We start from the raw sequence: 22,773 nt of genomic DNA on the forward strand, positions 1-22,773 counted from the left end.
CCGGTCGAAATGTCTCTCTGCATACATTACTATGGTCACCCCAGGTTTAGCATCTCCCTACAGGGAGCTGAGCTTCATGCTTCCCATACACTCTGACCTATAGAACCCATGTGCTGAGCTATCATGGCTTTCCAACCTAATATTTTCTCCACACTGCACAATGTCCAAACCAATAAAATCCCACTGGCTCTGCATTTGGTTCTTAAACTTTTCCATTTCCCAAACCGTAATTGTTGGACAATACTCTGAATTTGAAGAATACACACACTATAGGCTTATACAATATTTAAGGCATATATGTCCCCCTGGAAATTTTGACAAGGCGAGAGAAAGTCAAGAGTTCTGTCGTTTGGCTATTTTTTTTTTATTTGTTCATTTTATATTCTGCATTATATGACTTCCAATGAGAAATCTGATTTGTTGATTACCCAATAAAATAAGATTTGTATCAAGGTTAGGAAGAAATACTGATATTTGTGGCATCAATAAAACAGATAAAGAATATTTTCTAGGCAGCTATTTAATTTCTTATATTTTAAATCTATATTTCAGTTATTAATAAAAGCCAGAAGAAGGGGAAACAGCAATAGGGTACACACCAAAGATGATATGCAGGCTTTAAAGCCAATCAAACATAAGAAGCAAAAGATCCTTGCCTTATCCAAAGAGCCACCAGGATGGCCTTGTAACCCAGAGTTTTTCCCCCTCCCTTATCGAAACACATATATTTCTCTCCTACTTGGGGGCTAGCCTCCAATTGTAATCAGACGTGTTTGCTAGATTGCTTTTCCTCCGCTTGTACGATTTGCTGTCTTCAGGTGGGGCCTCCAGTAATCATAATCATATTCCAAGAACCAAGGCATTATTTTCCACCTCAATTATAGATTAATGTGGATGTATAGTTGTGTGCATTACATGTTCACTTACTTATTCCGCCGTTCGTTCTCCCTCAGACACAAATTCAGTCCAAGGCCTCCAGGCCCACACAGACATAATGGACAATCAGCCTGACAATCACAGCCTACCTCTGATTGATGCGGCAGTTGCAAACATATAGGCGCTCTAATGCCAGAGGCTGGTTCCCCACAAGCTTTGCAAATAGTAATCACGTACACGCGTATTCACACACTCCCATCATTCAATGAATAAATATTTATTTTTTTCAAATCATTCAATAGTGACTGCATATTTCTTTTTGTAAGCCTGTCTTGCACAGGTGAGTAACTCATGATTGTACCTTACAGAACCACATAACATGGCTGCTCATTATGGGCTCGGCAGTACTCGCCTCAGTTTTGTACAGTATGATTTCCAACTTAAAATTGTGCTGTAAGAAACTGTAAAAAATATTATTATTTGGTTTCAGTGGGATGATCTTGTCCCTCCTTACGGTATATTAAATGGACATTTTCAGTCAGTACAACAGTAAGGTAACATAAAAGTGATGTATTTTTAGGTTACTGGAAATAAAAAGCTTCTGAATGCATGCATGGAAATGATACATCAGTCTCATCTGACAAATCAGTCAGTCACACAATGGGGAAGTAGAATATCTTTTTCTGTTGATGAGCTGAATAACTGCCGCAATCAAGAGTGAATGTGCATTTGTGTTTATGCTGTAATTGTTTGAACATGCAGTATTTGCTTCTGTCAGGACCATCAAGTGTTCATGTTAAGGAGATAGGAACACCCTACCTGACACCCTATTCTTCACTTAAATTTACGACTTAAACTACATGTCTGTCATCTCAAATTTGTTTTGTTGACAGTGATTAATCGTGGACTTACACATATTCATATATCACATATTGCATCTTATGCTTTTGACTCACCCACACTGTTCTCTCTCTTCTGCAATCTTCTTTCAGCAGTCTTACCAAAACAGAACTTATATTTTGCCTCTTCTCAATGACTGTTAAACTCTCCCTACAAGGAGACATACAGGGCTGACTTTGAGGGAAGATGGAGATTTGTGTGCAGCGCTGTTGGTTTTTATGTACATAATAAATTTGCATTGGTTTGACAAGAAGAAGGCCAATGAAATTCCACACTCTTCACTGGGATTGTGTGTGTGTGTGTGTGTGTGTGTGTGTGTGTGTGTGTGTGTGTGTGTGTGTGTGTGTGTGTGTGTGTGTGTGTGTGTGTGTGTGTGTGTGTGTTATCAGTAGACTGAAAGTGTGCATAGGAGAGATAAGGACTAGATAATCAATTGAAGCGATGGGTGAAGAAATAAAAATGTGTGGGTCAGTCAGACACAATTATGCATTGGTGGAGGTGCAGGATCTTTTCCGTCCTTTTTCAAGTTAAACACAAGATGATTAAAAAGTAAGATAAGAGGGCAGTGTAATTTTGTAAGAAACCTACAAATGATCAATTAATACTTTCTTTGTTCAAAATTATTGCATTGTTTGCATACATTAATGTTACTTGCCCTCTTTTCTCCCACATGAATTAGTTGCAGCAGTCCAGCTGCCATTCACTGTGGTTTGCCATATTCTGTTTGCGTCGCTTAAAAAGCCAACAAGATGGCAAGGGATTTTGCATGCTGTTTGACTGACTTGCTCCTTTATTTATGACACAGATAAAAACATTGATTACAAATTCAAAGCCACGATGCTATCATTACCCATGTTAAGATCTGGATTAATTAGCAATTAAACTCATGATCCCATAAATCTGTTGCGGATCTGCCATGTACCATGGGATGTTGTCTTCTGGATGTTGATGTAAATTAAAACTCACTGTACGAAGATGTGCAATTTAGTGGCCTGCTATTCAAACCACTGTGTAAACACAAATCTGAATATGCTCGGTCTGTAGCAAGAAGTGTACAAGTGAAGGCCTACTTAAATTATTTTGCATGCAAACACACAGAGTTCACGGTGTATTTGACATGGGAAAATCACCAACTTTAGATATGCTGCAAACATATTTCCGTACGTCATTGTCGATGCACGGATCCGTCCATGTGTGATACTCTCTTTTGCACGTACACTAAGCCGAGATCATTGCTGCTTGCTGCTTACTTAGGTGAGGATTGGCTGTCATTAAGGTAGACAGATGCACATAACACCTTCGTGTAAATCAACCACTCCATCTTTAAATTGCAATATAAAATTTCTTGGTGCAAATTAAAAGTCTCCAACTGGTCAGCCACTGCTCATCTGGGCTATTTAAAAACATGTATAAACAATTTAAACAAGCCTCCTTGCCAAATAAAATAAGAAAACAAAGTTTTTAGCCTCATGAGCTCAGGATTTAGTCCACAAATCCCACAAAAAAAAAAGACATCTGCCTCCAATCTAAAGTAGCAAAAATCCAAATGTTTGCCTTGCGTTAATCACGTTCAAAGGGTTTGTACCCTCTGAATTTTGCTTTGTTTTCTAAAGTCTGTGATTTATTTAAGCCTTTGGAGCTTGTCAGCGTGCTAGTGCAGGTGGTGGTTATGTTAGAACACTCACATTCCAACGTTACTGGCTTGCCATAGATAGGACTTGATCTTCAAAACTCAAAGGGGGAAAGTAGGAAGGGAGGGCAGATGTCTGCGGAAATGCAAGTGTTCAGAGCCTTACTTCTAAGGCATTCAAAGACAGATTGCTTGGAAAGTGATCAGTCAGATCCGTTTTCAAGTATAGGGTGCATTACAAACGGTATTAAAATGCAGTTTGCGGTCATTTGGCCTGCAGGACATCTTATACCTTCCTGTTTTCTTGCTGCTCAGTCCAATGGGTGCAGTGCCTTCAAAAATGGCCAAGTTTGGGGGTTGAGTCTCTGAGTGACAAGACCATTTGCATTCCTCTACCAGGCCAGGCTTTGGCAACATTTCAGCATAAAGATTAAGCCTTAAAAGCACACATAAAATGGATGATTAAGATATTTTGGGGAAAATATATTGAAAATAAAGAAGACTGTCAAAGACTGTCCAGAGAGGACATGGTTGCAATCATTCAGATAGGTAATTTTGCTATATCCTGCATCAAAGTTATTTGATTAACAGGATCATCTCCCAGAATTCCTCTTGATATACGTTTGGGTTATCAATTTAATGTTTTTCTTAATTCAGAGACCTTTTGATTTTCAAACGTTTAAAAAGAAAGGGAAAACAAAAATTATACCTTCAATTACTTGCTCTGCAAATGCTTTAGACAATTGAGGATGATTTGGAGAGAGTAAGCCAATCAGATGATAGTCATGTCATGACCCTGCTCAGCCGGCCTCTTAGAAGCAAGTTCTGAGGAACTGTAACTGCATAACTCTAAAAAGGTACCAAGGATAAGCGGCCACACAAGGAGAAACCAGACTGATTCGGGGCACAACCGGAACACTGGAAAAGGGGCGTAACACCAACCGCATTTCATTAGTGCTTTCAGTTCACTTCATGATTAACAGTCATTCATGAACTGCCTGAAATATGTTGCTCTTCATCTGCACACCACAGTGTGGCTCTGAACACAAATCGTACAAGTAATATACATCTGTTTCTGCCATATGATCCTTATGTGAGCCTTTGGCCATCTGGGCTGGCTTAATGCCTGTTAAAGAGACAAAATAAGACAAATTGAAGCAGTTTTGCGATCATGCAAAACAGATATGGATTATCCATCCAGTTGATTTATCACAAAAAAATATATATTTTCTTTTCGGGTGCCATCTCAAAAGTTTAATTGTAATTGTTGCTTTAATACTTTGTTTGCATTTTAGTTGTTATGACATTTGTTTATATTTTGCAAGGCCCCCGTGTGCTTTTGTATACTTCTCGCACCATTATTATATTTACTCTCTAAAACGCACTGAATAGCTCAGTCAAAATAATTGTGAAGCGAAGTGGCCTTGCTTTGCCATGATTTCCTGTTATACTGAGGTCTTTTCAGTATTTAATTTGCAGTCTTGCTTTTGTTTCCATTCTCTTTTCATCATTTTTTAACCTTTTCTAAAGGTCGGGGGATGAATACTGCAGACTATTCTTAAGCAAGCCAAGAAAACTGAAGTGGCTTGGGAGCCTTGAGGTTGTAATTAAATGTTCAGGTGCAATGAAAATTGAGGAGCAAAACTTTGTGTTGAGATCATGATGAACACAAAAACACAATGTAATAGTCATTTTATGTGGGTGAAAGTGAAGTTTGAAAGTTTGTGTCAAATAAACTGAGCAAAACATATTTTTCCTGGTGTTAGTCAAACCGACGGCAAGAATGTTAAAGACCGGGAAGCGATTTAATGAAAGAAAAAGACTTAATGAGGAAATGAACTTGTCATTCTGTCTGATTTAGTCTTGACAATGTAGAAAAAAAAAAGTTATTATTTTTTTTATGTTTGTGTTTAGGTTGGCGAGAGACAACATGTGTTGGTGACAGAAGAGTCATTTGATTCCCAATATTATGTGGCTCACAACAAGTTCTATGAGCAGGTAAGATTATATTTAACAATTAAAAAAAACGTTCAGATTTACAACTGCTTTTCTTGATCAAGTTAAGTGAGCGTTTTTGTAGAATATCTTAATTGTTGATGGAAGCTTCACTTCAGTACAAGTACAGTACAAGTGAGTGTGCTGTAACTAATTAGTATCTCATATTGCATATGTTTCAGATTTCATTCATGTTACTAATTAAGTTCTTGCTAGACTTCATATTTTAAAAATCAAATGAGGGGCTTTGGTCTGCATGTCACGGCTTCTCACAGGAAGGTGCTACCAGCTTATGCTCATCTACCGACTAAAGTAGGTTAGCTTGAATATTATAGACTCACAATTGTGCACCCCACACCCTACGGTGGTCATAAGAGCATTTGGCAGCAATACTCCCCCCCCCCCCTCTTCAAATGTACGAACATCAGCCCTAAAGACATGAACGCTCCTTCCAACACCCACAGCTGTTCATCGAACGTGGCTTCAAAGAACCTCTCTGAACCTGTGAAAAATTAACTTTAAAACATCTTCAAATAAATCAATTTCCTCCGCGCTTTAACTATCATCAGAAACATGTTTGAAGTTGTGCTTTTTATTAGCGGGGAGGGCAGCGGATGGCAATTTTTTTTTTCCCCCTCACCTTCCTCGCTCCCTCCTTACCGTTCTCTCCTACCCGCTCCCCTCTGCACCTTATTCTGTACGCTGTGAACTCAGGTTGTAAGTTTCACTTGCTCCCTGCATGTGTTGTACGAAAGGACATTTCACACAGGTGTATGTGTGCTCATGCAAGCATGTTTGCCATGTGTATGCATTGATTGTATTGGAACAAGGATTTATCCTAGTTGAGATAGCCTTGTAAAAATCAATCATTTGATTAGGACAAATTTCAAAAGCAGAAATGAATTCATCCATCCCAGCTGTGAAAATCAAATAACCCTAAAATGCAGTGGTACCTTGATTTAAGAGTCCCCCACTGCGCAAGCTTTTGAGTTACTTGGTCTTCAAGGTGAGGTTCAGATACACAAGTGTGCAAGTGAACCTCAGAACAGTGAGGTGGATTTGCTATTTAATTGTTTGCTGTATTATTTACCATACATTTTATAAATTGAACTAAGAAAGCGCTTCGCTGGATTACTCAGTCTGTCACTTGAAATGAAATTGTAATATGGCTGAGTTCTGAAGACTGTGTACATGTGGGGAGCAAATAAGAAGAGGTTAAGGGTGAGTTAAGCAGAGCGGTGGGGGCAATGAAATTGATGTGGAAAGGTGGCAGATCAATCTTCGAAGGGAAGGACAGAAACGGAGTGTGAACAAATCACCCGGTCTCACTGTAACACCAATCAGATGGCTATCTAACCTGTCAATTATAACAGGCAGTCGCCTCACCTGCATCTGCAAGGAGGTTAGGCGGGGTTACGATGGGGGTTCCAATGACATAGGACAAGCTCTTTCATCATTTGATCTCACTTAAATGGACCTCAAATGACCCTCACCTACATGCACAATGTCGCTTACCTCCTCCACATCCACTGATTCGCCGCTCTCAGATTGCTGCCTGCTCGCTCTTGCCCACACACACGCACACACACGCACACACACGCTCACCCTTTGCGCTGAGCAGCAAGTGTAATGATTAGGCAGGTGTGGCGCTTGGCAGGTCGACGCCATGGCCTCCTTTCTCCCGCCGATCATATTCCAGCTGCTGGATAAAAGCTGACAGCTTAGCACAGAGCCAGGCATAATTGTGCCACTACAGCGGTGACTCTTCAACTCCACCATTTCACTTATTTTGCACTATTATGTAGTGATTAGTACATTAGTTATTCTGTGTTTGTGCAATGTGGAAAGAGAGAGTACGAGATTTTTGTAGTTTAGGAAATGCTAAAATACCACAGGAATGATAGAATCGAAGTTGCATTTGACAAAAAACATGTAGCAACACAAAGTACATGTGCATAGTTGTAAAGCTATTTCACATGGCTACTGTATTTTCAGACAACTGTCCATCATGAAATGTTTTAAGATGAACACCGTCAATCAACCAATTTATCGTAATTTCCGTTTTGCAGGTACTGGTTCCCAAGAGGTTAGAGTTCAAGGGGAAAATGATTGAAGTAGACATCTATGAGGCAGGAAAACACTTCCTGAAAGGACAACCAGTGGAAGACACGAAACCTTTCACTCCCTCCATCGCTGCCCCACTTCAAAAGGGAGAAGTCTCCGGCCTGATGCAGGTAAATACTTTGAATGATAGCAAATCAAATCTGAAATGTTCATAGTTTTACACCTAATAATCCTCTGGGTGTTTGTTAAACACAAAAAATAAGAACTTTGATTGTTTTGCCTCAATTAAATTGTGTATAAGGACTAAATTAGTCCCAACATTTTCTGGATAAATATGAAATAATAATATCAAGTAGTTATAAAATGCATAGCATAGTGAGGTAGAAACAAAAACAAGTTGTGTACACATATTTGTGTCCCCCACTCCAAAAAAGCCAATATGTCAGTGATAAGTCATCTAAAATAAACTGTGACTGGATGAAATGGTGCACACACACACACACACATGAGCACATGCACACACAGACAGACCTACACACATGTATGGGCTTGCACAAACACGCACAAACACCTTGTTAATGTATCTGTTTCAGTGCGTGTTATTTTTCACTGTGACTAGCTGTAGCTTATAGCTCAGGACAGAGCCACAGAGCAGAATATGATACACTTTCTAATTTCACACTTCATCAACCTTTACTGCCAGACAGCCAGAGAAAGCAGGCAGAGAAAGAACAGAGGCAAAGGGGTCGCAGCGATCAAGGGAAGACAAGTCGAGAGAGAAAGTGAGAAGGAAATGGATGGCAGAATAAAATAAGGAATAGTAAGAAGGGATTCACATTAAGTCGACCGACATGTCACTCTGCAATGAAAAGTTCAGCGGTAAAGACCTTTTATAGTTGCCTCATAAAGTCCACACCACATCCAACACACACACACACACATCCACCCCTCATTAATGTCACCCACACATGCCCTCTTTGAACATAAACCCTTTGATTTTATTTTGCGCATGCATTTTGGCCATATTTTTGTCATTAGGTCAGTTTGATTTGTATTCTTAAATTTAAAAACGATGCTATTTTAACACAAATACATTGAAAACACCCTTTAGTATCACCTTAACAGCTCATTCATTGAAATTAATAATCCATGGATGTTTCTACCAATATATGACTTAGCTTTTGAATATTTTTTTTCTCCATACATCTAAGAGTTCCTCAGCAGCTTTTTCCACACTTACTTGAGTGTTTCTAAAAAAGAGTGATCCATCATTTGTCGCAGGGGATGCGTTCCAGAACAAAAATCCGCAAAGTAGAAACTCTGGGAAATAGCGTATTTGCAAAAGGTGAAGCGCGAAGTGGCGAGGGATCACTGTACTGCTCTTTCTGCCTCTGGAATGAATACATATTTAAAAAAAAAAAAAATAAATAAATAAAAATGTTCTACCTCCTCACAGCATTTCATAAAACTGTCTACATGCCTTGGTAACATTTTGACATTTCTGTTCCTTAGTAGAACGAGATATTAAATGTTTAAAACTGCATAGGCTAAACCTTTCTCCTTATGCTTGAAAGCAGCATTCTAATTTACTGAGCCCAGGAGACATCATAGATAAATATACCAGCACTCTTAAATCAACCGTTTATGTTATGTCAACTGCACATCTGCTATTGTACAAAAGAGGCATAGTTTTGGAAAGTCCAGAGGTCCTCGGTCAGAGTTTTACAAAGGGTCAGTTTTTAAAGATATAAAACATTCTATGTTTTGTAATCATCAATGGTTAAACAGGAAACCTAACAAAAAAATGTTGGACAGGAATGTGTTATTATTTTGTCATTTCTATCATTTCAAACATATACAAAGTTACATACAGCACAGCTTTACAGCATGTAACTAAAACACTTAGTAAACTTAGTTTTTCAATGTGGTTTATGCTTTCCAATGTGTTAAAAAAACTGTTGAAATAGATTTTTTTAGAGTGTGTTTATTATTATAAGGCTTAAAGGCACACACAGACAAAACGAATTTTTTTTTTTTTAGATGGTCTCTATTTCACAGAATTCCATCCATCACTGATGTGTCGAGAGTGTAACTCCAGCAATGAATGAGGAATCACTATAGTTGGAAACTTCACAACTCTAACTTGGAGAAATGCAATAGAGCATCAGCTAGATTTCCTTATTTTTGAGCTTCTTTACATGACAATGTGACATACGGGTTGCCCTCAAATCATCAGGTAACAATGCAAACTAAAAAATGAGACCCAGCAGATAATAACTTATTTGATTTTGTGTTGTTTTTTTTTAAGCCGACGCTTTTCAAACAGTGTCTGTCAGATCTTTCTCGGATGGAAACGTCAGTGCATAATCGACTTCTGTATAGCAGCCGTATGCATCAAACGTACATTGTTTCACGTTTACATCCATAGACATCCACTTTTACACTTCAGACATCATATCCGAGGATCGACCCGGCCGTATTTGCTCAACACATGCACATCTGTATAGAAGCTGGCTGGTGTGCAATAATTTCTCTAGGCGGCTTCAAAATGACAGGCGTCTCACTTTGTTCTACTTTGTGCGGCTAGACATGAAAGACCTTGGAAGGTTGATCTGCCTTTCCAATCAGTTGGCACTATCATCGAGCAAACTATCATGCAGTTATGATGCATCACACCATCTCGTTCCCCCTTTATTCTTCTGTGTTTCCACAAGCCTGTAATTTTGAGACAGCAAGACGTGAAAGTGTAATCATTCAGTCCTTTCTCACAAGCACACATACGGTACATTTGCGCCCCTCAGTGTGTGGTGGACTCAAGCAATAACTGATAGATAATAGATAGTCTTCAGATACAATAAGATTAGCTTCGTCGGACAGGGGGTCCCAGTTCTTTTTAAAACTGGTTATGTGGTTGCATTACTTAAGTCTCTTTGGTGGTAGCCATCATTCTGATAATTTTCTTTCAATCACAACACTTACTGCAAGTTTAGAAAGCTTTTGGTATGCACAGAAAATTGTAAAGCTGGTTGGCAATAAAGTGCTCACTACTGGCTTGATTCTGTTCCATAAGATTGCCAAAGAGGTCAATTTATTTCATATTATACTAACTATATTTGATGTTTCTTGACATTGGTGGTAGATTGCCAAGCAGACATCACATTTGCCCTTATTACTAACAATAGTTGACTCATTTTCAATGTTTTTCTTGCGTTTCTTCAGTAAAGGTTGCTATGGGATGTGTATTAAGAGATGTTTTTGCTCTTTCATTCCACTGAAAAACCAAGGTTGCAGAGTGACAACAGCACCTGAAAATTTAGCTCTTTGTTCTCGGTCCGCCTCTCCTAGCCGTCTGTAAAACCTTCGTTTACAGAAACAGCACTTTCCGGTGGAAAGGGGAAGGACAGTAATGAGTCTTTTAGTAGGACACAATAGCAGAAAAAGCACTCAACAGCGCAGTAAAGGGAAAAAATGAGAACGTATCTTCACCAGTCCTCATTCTCAGATGAAATTAAATGATAGAAGGAGGGGGGGGGGACAAAAAGTGAAGCAAGAAAGAAAGCAACCAAGGTAGATGGATAGATCGGGAGACAGCAAAGGCACCATGAGTGCCATCTCATAATAATCAGGTCTTTTCACAGCATACTTTCTCAAGGAGACTCAGAAAATGGATGAGGGGAGAAAACAGCTTCGGTCCCTCCGCAAGGCAGAAAATTGACAGTTTGTATGAAAGACATAAAAAGAAGATGCATCGAGAGGGAGATAGATTAGGCTCGTAAAAAACTTTTTCTTGATAACCAATGACCACATTTAGGCGAAACACCGGTATAAATATAATGGACTGTTACATTTTCTTGGCCTTTCCTTTCATCAAAGACATACAAAATATGTCCTTGTGTGTTTTCATATTTGGTCAAATGGCACAATTCTCGAATGTAGTGATCACTGTCAGAGAGGTGTTCTTTGAAAATGTTTATTATTGTTGCTATAGTTTGTTGTTGTGGAAGGCACCATTGCTAATAATGAGCCTCTGATGTAAAAAACATACTCTACACATTCCATACAGATGTGAGCTGTATTCTACTATATGGATAAAAAAAATCAAACATTGTCTCTAAACATCCATCCATTTTCTGAACCATTTTATCCTCACAAGTCGCTGGCATGCTGGATCCTCTCCCAGCAGTCTTCACACAATCTTTAGGAAACTAAAACACTTGCTAGATACACAAAGATAATTCAAATGACCAGGTTTGCAATTGCAGCTAGCTGTATGTGTTTTGTATTTAACTCGTATTGCTTGATGTCACGCATTGTCAAAAAACAATAAAAATCAAACATTTACTGCTCGCTAATCTATTTTTAAACATTAGATTTTCTTAGAAATGTCACGAGACCGCAACGGTTGGCCTCTGTCTGACTGTTGTCTCTCAGCAAATAATTTGGTTTGGTCTTCAAAACACCAGGCATAGCTATTTCAAGCATTTCACATGGCATGTCAAATTTCATTACACGGCCAGTGGTTCAGGGAACCAAAAAATGATTACACCATCAAAAATATTAGTCATGTCTGCCTTTCAGTATTTGAACCACATATGCCAACTGGAATTACAGTTTCATTCGGTTTTATTTATTTTATATAAAGAGGCTTTGTGTGCCCCTTGCTACGTTACATGCTTGCCTTTGAACAAATCTGAGCAGTATGTCTAAATAACACGAAACACAGCATTCAGTTGATGGGAAACAAAGTCTTTAGGTTCTTTCCAGTTCTAATAAGTACCTGGATGGATGGGTCGATGGATGGAAAGACGGATAGACAGGCGACATGCAGAATAGTGGCCATTGAGGACCAGAGTTGTACCTGTCCTGTACAGCAGCCAAGATAAATGGCTCATTCGAAAATTCTAACTACCTTTGAGGATAGTGTACCCAATTACTTCTCATCAAGTACATATCTTCCTACACTCTTTATGAAATGACTCCTGAAAGTACCACACTTTTAAAAACCCGACCCCACGCTATTCCCATAGCCAGTAAATACTGGAGCCTTTGCATTGTATTGTCATAGCTGTTTAAATCTTGTGAGAGTTTGCCGAGATCCACTTATGAAATTTGATCCTCTGTCGCAGTCGCTAAAAAACACTTTCGCACCTAATCACCAGACTCCTAGGATTAGTGGCAAATGGATCTTGCCCATAAGCTACTGGCAGTCAAATGCACTTACTTGGAGAGGGCACCACAGCTGGAGTAAGAGGAGAAAGGAGACTAACTGACTGGGTGCATCTAAGTAGACTAGCAAGTGGGCTTTAAGTCTTTTTCAACAAGCCGTATGCATGCTCGTCTCTCAAAAGGATGTCTTGAAAGTCATCGTAACTCAGGTCAATGCTTTACCCCAGTGTCTGAAGCATTTGCTATATTTCCTGTTCTGTGGCTGTCATGTGCCCAACATGTGTTTGCATGTACGTCAGTGACACAAATGGGTTCCACTGTATTTCATTGAGGCGGCCATAAAACTTAACATGCAGTCCATCTGTATGCTCGCTTGTGGTTGTGCTAATTGTCAAAGGAGCCTTTTTTCTCAAGTGGACCAATGTTGCTGCCCAAAAGCTTATGCTTTTTATTTTCAAATGATCATTTTACCACAATTTTATAGGTTACATGTTATTTAACTTCTCCGGAAGTTACCGGTCTAGTGGTAAGCATGCTTGCCTCACAGTCTGCAGTGCCCGTTTTCAGGTTAATTTCAATTTTAACAATTCTCATTTTATGGCATTTCAGTGTGCCAGGATATTTTTCCAGTCGACAAATATATGCTTTGTTGGTAATGAAATCATAGGCTTGCTTTGTCAATAACCAAAGGCAATGTGATTAATCTGCATTTAAAAGAATGTGTTCCTCATTATTTATGAATTTGTAAGTTCTCCACCCCAGGCAAAAAGAACAGCTATTACTATTATTTTGTACCCTGTGTTCAACGGACTTGTTGACACTAATCACTTGCTGTTTTGGAGGGCTGAGCAGTCAGTCTGACTGAACATATGGACATGGAATCTAGTCTTCCAATACAAGTTAACATCTACTAAATTGGTCAAAAGTAATGTTTGTCATCACTACATGCAAACCATTGAATGCTGTTGTTATAGTATTAAATGCCAAGGGGACTTTATATTTAAGAAAAAAAACAACAACCTTAGAACATCTTAAGAAATGTTATTTCTTCTTGTGGCCCTTTGTTCATCGATTTATGGAATTACAGCTTGTCGTACTTCTCCTCGTGGTTTAGATAGGTCACTCTTTGCCAACTAAAGCACCTTTTCCAGTATCTCTTTACGCACACAGACACACACACACACACACCCACCCACAGACACACACACACACACACACACACACACACACACACACACACACACAACTTCAGTTGTGTCTAGAGTGACACTGACAGCTGGTGAGGATCATGTGAGAAATTTGACCGCTGCGTATTGTTGTTTCTTCTTTCTCTCATGAACCTGGCGTCAAATTTCAGTAGTGAGAAACAAAAGTACCATTTCAGTCTTCCAGACTATTTTACCTATGTCAGTCCACAGGTTGATGATTTTCTGGATGATTATCTTTGCTCTATTCCTCCCCGCTGTGAGTAGAGAGCGCATCACTGTGCTGTAAAACCTGCACACGTTCACATGGTGGTGAAATGTCACACAATAGCTGATCTTTTCCTACGGCTTTTCCTCGTTCCTCTCAGTTTTTCACTGCATTTCTCTCCCCTCCCACTGTGCTGACATGCACCCACTGCCACTTAGATTTGCACTTATCCTCCCAACTAGTAATAGATTTTAGACTGTCTCTGTCCTGGCACCCCGTTGTTTAATGACACCTGCGGCGAGACAGCTAAATAGACAGATGGAGAAGAAGGTAGTAGTACACTTGGGCCTGACACTATTTGATAGATGATGTTCCATTTGGCTCTTGCTTTTTCTTGGCTCTCTCTTTAAAAAAAAATAAAAATGACAGCAAGGTTTTAGTTTTTTGAAAACCGCTCTGAGCTTTGTAAATTAAAACTTGTTACCTGAGCTCCCCTTATGGCATCAATTCATTGCTTAATAAGCCGCTAGTGTCTGTACTTGATCAGATGGAGAAAGCGTGGCAACATCCTTCCCATCAAGAAAAACATCAAGTGTCGATTAATAACAGCTTTTGCATCACGGGCACCATATGTTCGGCAATGTGAAACACAACTGACTCAGTGAGACTCCAGGCTCCTTCCTTGCTATCCAGAAAATAATGTCAAACTGGTTATGTGCCTGTTGTTTGTTTCAAAGTGAGAAATAAAGTCAGAAGTCTTTTCTTTTTTTAAAGAGCTGTGAAAGATGTTCAAAAAGTTGCTAATTTGGCAACATTGGACATGTGTAAAACTACGAAAACTGCTATAAATAATTTCCCCCAAGAGATGAATAAAGTGTCAATCGAAAGAAATATTTTTAAAATCAAAACTATTTCGATAAATAAAGATTGATTCATTGCCCAGCCTTATATACAAATGAAAGCTAGAACGGTGCAAAAGTCTTGGAGCACCATTAACTTGATAATAGAATATTTGTTGCGCAAACGTAGTGGGTGAGACAAGAAAGATACTGTTAGGGTGAGGATCTGGATAAAAGTGCATACTCAACAATTTATCTTGAATGTCATTTCAGTCCATTTTGAATCATGAAACCCTTTACTCCTGAGAATCATGATGCTGTCACTCTTCTGTTTATTATTATGAACAACAAAATAACAAACATGCAAATGGACAAATAAAACCAAACTGAGCAACTCTCACAGTTGCTAAAAACATTTGTTGTACACTGTTCATGACAATGAACTTGACTTGATTCCCATCAGCTAGTCCAGCTTGGAGCATCTTATTGTATGTGAGGCAACTGCCACAATACAAAAGTATTAGTTTCACCATCAGGTGAGAACATGAACCAAACTTGTGTGAGTCAGTTAGACCACTATTGTCCACCACCACTGGTAAGTGACTTATGGAGGCGTTGACTGTTATTATATCCCTCCAGCATTAAATGCGGCAACACAGGAGAAAGTGAATGAGCGGCGGTAGTACAGTCGATAGTATAGATGACTGCAGGATAGCAGCGTGTTTGACCAATGTGCAGCTGCTTCCACAAAGTCTGTGGATGCAACGTGTGGGCGTCCACTATAACACTCGTATGCATAATTCTGTTCTCAGAGGTCAAAAGTACAGTTGGATGGCCAAGAAATTCAGTATACTCACAACTTGGGAAAATTGTACCTTATGTGTACTTTGTCAAGACATGGCTGACAGTACAGGATAATCATTATTTCGTTATGATGTGTGGACATGAAAGATTACTACTAACGGTGGTCAGAAAGCCTAAAAGCATCAAAGGGTTGCTCATTATGAAAGAGTTGATGGTTGAGGTGCAAAGTGTGCAGGGGGGGCGAATAGGTCGATCCACTTTTGGTAAATATAAAACGCCATCGCTTATGATGCTTTCCCGAGTGAACTTGATGAAAGGTTATTCAAGAAAGCCGCAGATCAATTGCTCAATATCCCTCTGCATAATCCATCTTGGTGGTGATAAGGCATTTTATCAACAGACGGGCAGGAGGAGATGTGCAGCAACCACCTCAAGGTCATCCCAATCCATTTCCACAGATTCTCTCCTCCAATGGTTTCAAAGCTTACATTGACACATCTCGTGTAGAATTCGCTATTTATTTAGTGATCAATAACCTAAGCCTGAGCTGTCTTGCCTTCCTTAAACTAAAAAGAAAATAAATAGACTACTTCTGCATTTCAGCAACTCACATCAGAACATTCCCTGATTTTGACGCAAAGGCGTTGTATGCCTTTTGAATTTGACATTATTATAGGGCGCAATAAAAGTGTGTGTTAGCGTGTGCGTGCGTGCAAGTTGCAACTTGTAGCAAAACAACTTAACATAAAAATCAATGTTGTATTGCTTTACCGTCCCCACATTGATCTTTCACAAACCCCATCACAGCTCATTGTCAACATCAACTCAAATTCAGCAGACGAGCGCCTCGGAATAATTTGATTACCACCCAGAACTGCATTTGCTGTTTCCCGATTTAATTACGCTCACTTATACTCTGCATTTATTCATAAAATAACATCTGTTTTCTACCATGAATGCATTCATCTACAAGGTATCAGATTTGCTTCATTATCATGTAAGTTATTCTCAAATTAAATTGCATTGCTGAGAGGCAGCAGATGGAGGTAGACAGAAGGTAAAAATGCTTGTTAAAGAAAACACCAAAATAAAAATTGTAACCTTTATTAGTCTTATTGTTTCAAATAAAATGGGTTTTTTTGTCCATTTATGTGCTGGCTAGAAGCAGTCTTTCACTTTCACTACTTATAATATCTTCTAGTGCCACATGTAGAGAGAGTTACTGTAGCAGGTCATCACACATACCCTCAATTCAACTTTATTCTAAGTGTAAACCTATAGTGGATTCTCCACTTCTTTGTGGCAAAATTCACATTCTTTTGTTGCCAAAGAAGATGTTGAAAAGCACACGTTTCACTTTGTGTCTTTTCTTCACAGGAGCAGATGGCAAATGGTGTCCAAGGTCCCTCTTCTATGGCTTCCTCTGTTTTGTTGATTGGGTCTTACAGTGTGGACCGAGAGCTATTGAAGAGGCTGGGGGTCGGACTGGCGCTGGCAGCCGCCTTTCTGGCTTTTATTGTGGAGAGAATCTATTAACGTTGCAACCGTACGCTGGAAGAGGAGCCGTAACCGGAGAGAGAGTATAGCGACATTAACAGCACCTTTGAATGGAAGTCACATCATCAAATTATCCTACATGTTTCTTTCTATGCTTTATGCACTCAAAAGAAGGGGAGAGTACATCTCGGTTGGATTCTTGCTTTTAATTTCTTTTTACTTAGCCAATGTTTGCTTGTTATTGGATGAAGGCAAATAAATGCTTTGTACATCTTTGAGTACAAATTGTTCCCATCCTGAAGTACTGTCCTTCAGTATTATAAGTGCATGTCCTGCATTTGTATTTCTCTCTCAGGTTTCTATGATGAGCTCGATTTAAAAATGTGTTCCTCTGTTCCATTTTCATAGTTACTTCGTTTTGTCAATAAGCTTCAGACGTCATTTTACATAATTTTATTAAGGACCACTGCGCACAAAGTACTGTTAGACATACAAAATCAATCAATAGCAAAAACAATAAACACAATCAAACATGCCAACCCTCATGCTGACTTGAAAGTCAGACAGATAGACAGAGAGGGGGCTTACTTAATGTTTAAGGGTCATTCCAAAGGAAGGGAACAACAATGGAAAAAGTTCAATCTACTCTGAGCCTCTGTTTAGCCCGTGGTATATCCTGTAATGTCTTGTCCACTGATCTGTGGCCATTTATTTTTTAATAGATCCATTTTAATGAAGTAATATACAGTATTATTATATCTTTTAGAAGTATCCCAGCAACCAGTATTGTGGGTATTTTTGGGAAAGAGATGCATGACTTTCCATTTTAAAATGTATGATGACAAAGTTTTATCGATATGCGCATGAAGCATGTTTACACCGCTGTTGCTAAAAAATCAAATATTGCACCCTGTAACTTTCCTACAAAATTCATGTGAACGTATGTACCTCTAAGGGTTAGAGAGTCTAAACAGGGTCCTATAGAATCACAGATGAAGCGTCTCCCGAGTCTTTACTGGAGCCGACGTTTTTCTGTCTTTTGCACACATACACACTCTCTGGCTGTCTAATCCCTTCCTGGTTGAAGGTGCAGCCATCCCCGCATGCTCTCTGAAATCTCACACTTAATAATGTATGCCCCCCATTTTCTATCGCATTGTGCCGGCACACGAGGCCTTGTCAGTGATTTTCTTTTGTTGGTTGTTCCTCACTGTTTTGTGTGTCCGTGTGTTTATGCGTCTCAGCACTTTCTAATGTTGTGCCTGTAGGTTCCCCAATGCTTAATTTAGCAGAAGGCCAGGAGGCTGTATAGATATTGTATGTGTGTGTTTCCAAACAGACAGGATCCTTCACCTCTTCATTCAGAAAGCCTGTCATTAGATATAGCAACAGTTTGCTGCCTTCACATGCTCGCTTTGTATTATCTCAGCAAATGATGCGTGTCATGTGTTCACCAAATACACGCGCATGCATGTGTCGTGGCTGTTCCACATCAACACGCAGCATACACAAAACACAACTTTTGTATCGTACGGGCAAACGATGTGTGCCGAGTTGCACACAAACCCGGGTGCTAAAGCTTTATATTAGCTGATCAAATGATGCGTGTCGTACACACAGACACACACAGCGTAGCTTTGTATTAGGCGATCAAATGATGCGTGTCGCTGTGAAGCTTGTTACATCCATCCAGCGGTGCCCTATATTATTCTCCAGCCATCCATAGTGTGTGACACTTCTTTTGATGCTTTGTAAGCACATTTCCGCCGTGTGTGTGTCAGTTACACTGCATTGTTCTTCAATGAAATATGGATGCTGGGACACCCTTTATGTTTGGCGCATCATCACTAAGCATGAAATATTGAGGCGGTACCCGTAGAGAGAAGATCGTTATTCACTTTGCATCTTTCCCTTCAGTTGTTTCTCACGAAAACGGGACTTTCTGACTTCTTTTCTCAGTGGCAGCTGTTGCCAATTTGTCATTGGAGCTGAGATGAACTTTGGACTCAAGACGATGCAACAAACAAGTGGGCTTCTGTCAATGCAACTCAGCAGTCTTTACAACGTGCACATTTTCACTGCACCTACAATTCTCTGTGTCTCGGTAACTTTACAAGAATAGTTTCATGGGAGAAAAAATTGTCATGAATGGAACCACGCCATCTCCATCTATCAAGTTGCTCATTAACCTCCATCTCCGACTGTGACCTTTTCATTTGTCTAAATAAGTCAGCGGCAGCGCCTGCATTTACCACTTTGATTATTGTATAGCGCCTGCTTGCCTGCATTTATAATTGGGAAACATTTCATGACATTTACAACACATTTGCATGGGTCTGTGCGTGATCACCGTCATCTATTCCATTCTGTCATGAACGCCCTGGGTTTTCGACATAAGAGATCTTGAATGTTTTGTTTTGTGCAAACCAAAAACAGAAATAGAAACTATATTTTATAGAAAAAATATCAGTCACTTACGAATCCTGTTAAAGTTTTTTTTACTTCTGAAGCAGTCAATCATTGTGACTGTCAAGAGAAAACATTGACATATAGACACCGTCAATGTTTTCCTGCAGCCCAATTTAGCTCCTCCAGTTGCCGTCGTTCTGGGCAACAATTCTCTGGAACTAATCCACTAGAAAGCAGTTTTTCTCCTCACTTGATGCATGTTTTATACTAACAGGAGGGATTTAATGGTGCACTTTCTCTTAGTACACAGTATGAGTAAGTCTTGAGAGGGAGAGATCTTTTTTGCCCTCAGACAGACGTGTGTGCATGTGTGTTCATATATTGAGGACATTCTCATATCTGCTGTTTTGATCTCAGAAAACTCGCTTAATTTTCTGCCTTTTTTATTAGGTGCGGAGTAGTTAGTAAAGAATGATATTTTACAAAGTAGTTTTCTGGTAGTTTCTCTTGACAATTAAAAAACGTTTAAGATTTGCCGTATAGCACAATGTACATTATGACCCCTCTTTTCCGTGTCTATTAACATTTTTATTTCTGGGCTAATGTAGGGATAGCAAAAAAAGGCAGGGTTTGTCTTGCATTTCACTATTTTACAAATGAATTGTAAGCAGAAAAAAAAGGAAATGATGTACCCTGCATTTTTGAATGCACTCATAGTTGTCATGGCAAGTCATTATAGATGCCACTCAAGTAACCTGCTTCAGCTCATTAGTAAATGAGAAAAAAACTGGTTGAATGTGACGGGTCTGGATCATTTGCAAGTGCAACTATTTTTTTCGCCATTGCTAATTTGATGAAGCAGTGTACAATAGTGCTAGCCGAGTTGGGCATATCTATGGTTGCCCAGACAAAGTATATACCGTAATTTCTGGACCTTAAGATGCACAGGAATATAAAACGCACCAGCTAAAATTATGGGAAAATTCTATTTTGGACTACAAGCCGCAGGGTTCAAAGTTTGTGCAAAAAGTAGCGGCTTATTGTCCGGAAAGTACGGTATATGTGTATTCTCTCTCCTACTAATGTTAAGTTGGGAACCTTCTTTGCCTTTTCTTCTTACTCTTTGTTACACAGCATCTCCGTCAAGTAGAGCTCAGTGATGCCCCGTATATTGTGGTACGACGTGGTACTACAATGAAGGCTCGCAACTCAAAATGCTAAATTGACTGTATACTATAATAAAAGAGCTTCGAAATGAGCGCTACAGCTGGGACTCAAAAGATGTAACACATTTCAGGCCTTCGCTTTACTCACTCGAGTCTTAATGTTTGGAAAAAAAGAGATTGTCGCTTGCGAGAAGGGTCTCCACGTAAAGACTGCACTGCTCACTTTCTGTTATACACCATGTTCCGCTTATTTTTGTTGAGTGGCTTTATCCATAATCAGACAGGATAGAAAGTGTCTCATATGATGTCTAGCAGCAGTTCGACCTCTGAAACTCTGAGCAACTTTAGACGCCTGAAATAATAATTTTAGTCCATGTAATATACAATGTACTTAAGCATGATGTGGAAGTTTCAACCCAAAGAGCTCAACACAGCTGAAAGTAGACTTAAAACCATTTGCTTCTACAATTTGAAAAAGAAAAGTCTCTAAATGTAAGTTGCACTATGAAGCGTGATTAGAAGTAAAATAAAATGTTTTCACTGAAGCGTTGCATTCAAAGTCTTGAATAGCACGTTCGCTGCCTTCATTCCCAACAACTGTGGGCATCAGTGAAATTGCCAGAAGCAAGCTGGCTCACGTGAGTGTGACCAATTAATTTTTGCAATTTTGGGGACCAACATGCTTTGTTGCATTCTGTCGTCACCTCCCTCCTCCTAAACACCCAAATCCACACGCAAACCCCTCCCCCCTTTCCTCATCTCCCTTTGCCTTTGCTTTTCTATAGGCTCTTCACTGCACACCAATGCCTTCTGGAACAGAGGGGAAAATTACTTGGCAGGCATATCCATTCCTAATGTGTGTGTGTGAGAGAGTGTGTATGTGCACAAGTCCACGAGTCCTTAAGTTCAACCCAGTGTGGGTTTGATGGACCTCTATGCCTGCATTCAGTGATTGCTGGGTTTTATCTACACGCAGACACACACACTACAACGCAAACTGGCCATTTACAGTGCGCAAGGGAAAGATTGGCTCTCTTTAAGTGTTGCGGTGGCTTGCCAATTGTGTTTTGTTATGTATGTGTCTTTGATGGGCTCCTTTGAGTGTTTTGAGGCATTTGTTTTCACGATTGGGCTACGACACCAGAGTCACTACTGCAGCGCAGCACTGTTTTGTTTCATAAGAGAAACAGCACAAGGCTGTTTCAACTTTGAGGATAGTCCAAGCTGCTTTTTGACTCATCGCTAAGAAATATTTCAACTCATTGACTCCAAATCTTCTGTGATGGAAATGTGGACAAGCGCTACAGAATATAGCTGGATATATATATTAGTAGTGTATTTGATGAACAGATTATTGAAAGGCAAAGAAAGTAGGACTGGACCTGCAGCTGTTGTTTTCCTCCTGTTAATATTTGATTAGAGGTCTTCTGTTGGCAGCCCTGAAACTTTTAATGATGTAGTTGTCATAATAACTTCATCGCATGAGAATCCTGAGGGCTCCCCGGTTACTATGGTGATGTGCTCCCGTGGAATCGTCCACACATAAAACAATGCTATTTTACATAACTATGTGGTTGATGTTTAAGCCCATCATGCGGAACTTAAATCTAGCACTCCTGGCAGTAATTATAAAAGTGTAATTCCAATGGTGTTGAAAATATTGTGAAGACAATATACGATCGGATAGGACAACGCCCTTAGCTGATCTCTAGGGCTTTTGTCAGCATCGTGTTGACAAATGTTATTTTGTGGCCATGCCATTGTTTTTCTTACGCAAATTTAATTCAAACAATTCTTGAACATGTCCTCATCTGGTATTTAAAGTACCGCTCACTCACCATGTTACCTGATAATCAATTGTGATCCGCTGATGTTGGATATGACCTTGTCGAATAACCTTTCAAGTGAAAAACAATCAATGGAAAGTCGTGTTTGAACTAAGGAAGGCAGCCATCTGCAGATGTGTGATGGATTTAGACACTTGCATTCAACTCCACCCAATAAAAGGCCTTCT

General features: G+C 39.5%; 1 protein-coding gene across 3 annotated transcripts in view; it reads left to right on the forward strand.

Annotated features, from left to right (window-relative positions):
* The window catches only part of cdkal1 (CDK5 regulatory subunit associated protein 1-like 1), a 127,399-nt gene extending 109,927 nt beyond the window's left edge, over window positions 1-17,472 (forward strand). For all 3 annotated transcript variants that reach the window (XM_085919163.1, XM_085919164.1, XM_085919162.1), the window contains 3 exons: window positions 5,321-5,404; window positions 7,471-7,635; window positions 17,065-17,472. In XM_085919163.1, coding sequence (XP_085775289.1) covers window positions 5,321-5,404; window positions 7,471-7,635; window positions 17,065-17,223 — 408 coding nt within the window. In that variant the 3' untranslated portion in view covers window positions 17,224-17,472. The remainder of the gene's footprint in view (window positions 1-5,320; window positions 5,405-7,470; window positions 7,636-17,064) is intronic.
* The last annotated feature ends 5,301 nt before the right edge of the window (window positions 17,473-22,773 follow it).

This window comes from Syngnathus leptorhynchus, chromosome 8, assembly GCF_054491065.1.
Source record: "Syngnathus leptorhynchus isolate UIUO chromosome 8, UIUO_Slep, whole genome shotgun sequence".
NCBI lineage: Eukaryota > Metazoa > Chordata > Actinopteri > Syngnathiformes > Syngnathidae > Syngnathus > Syngnathus leptorhynchus.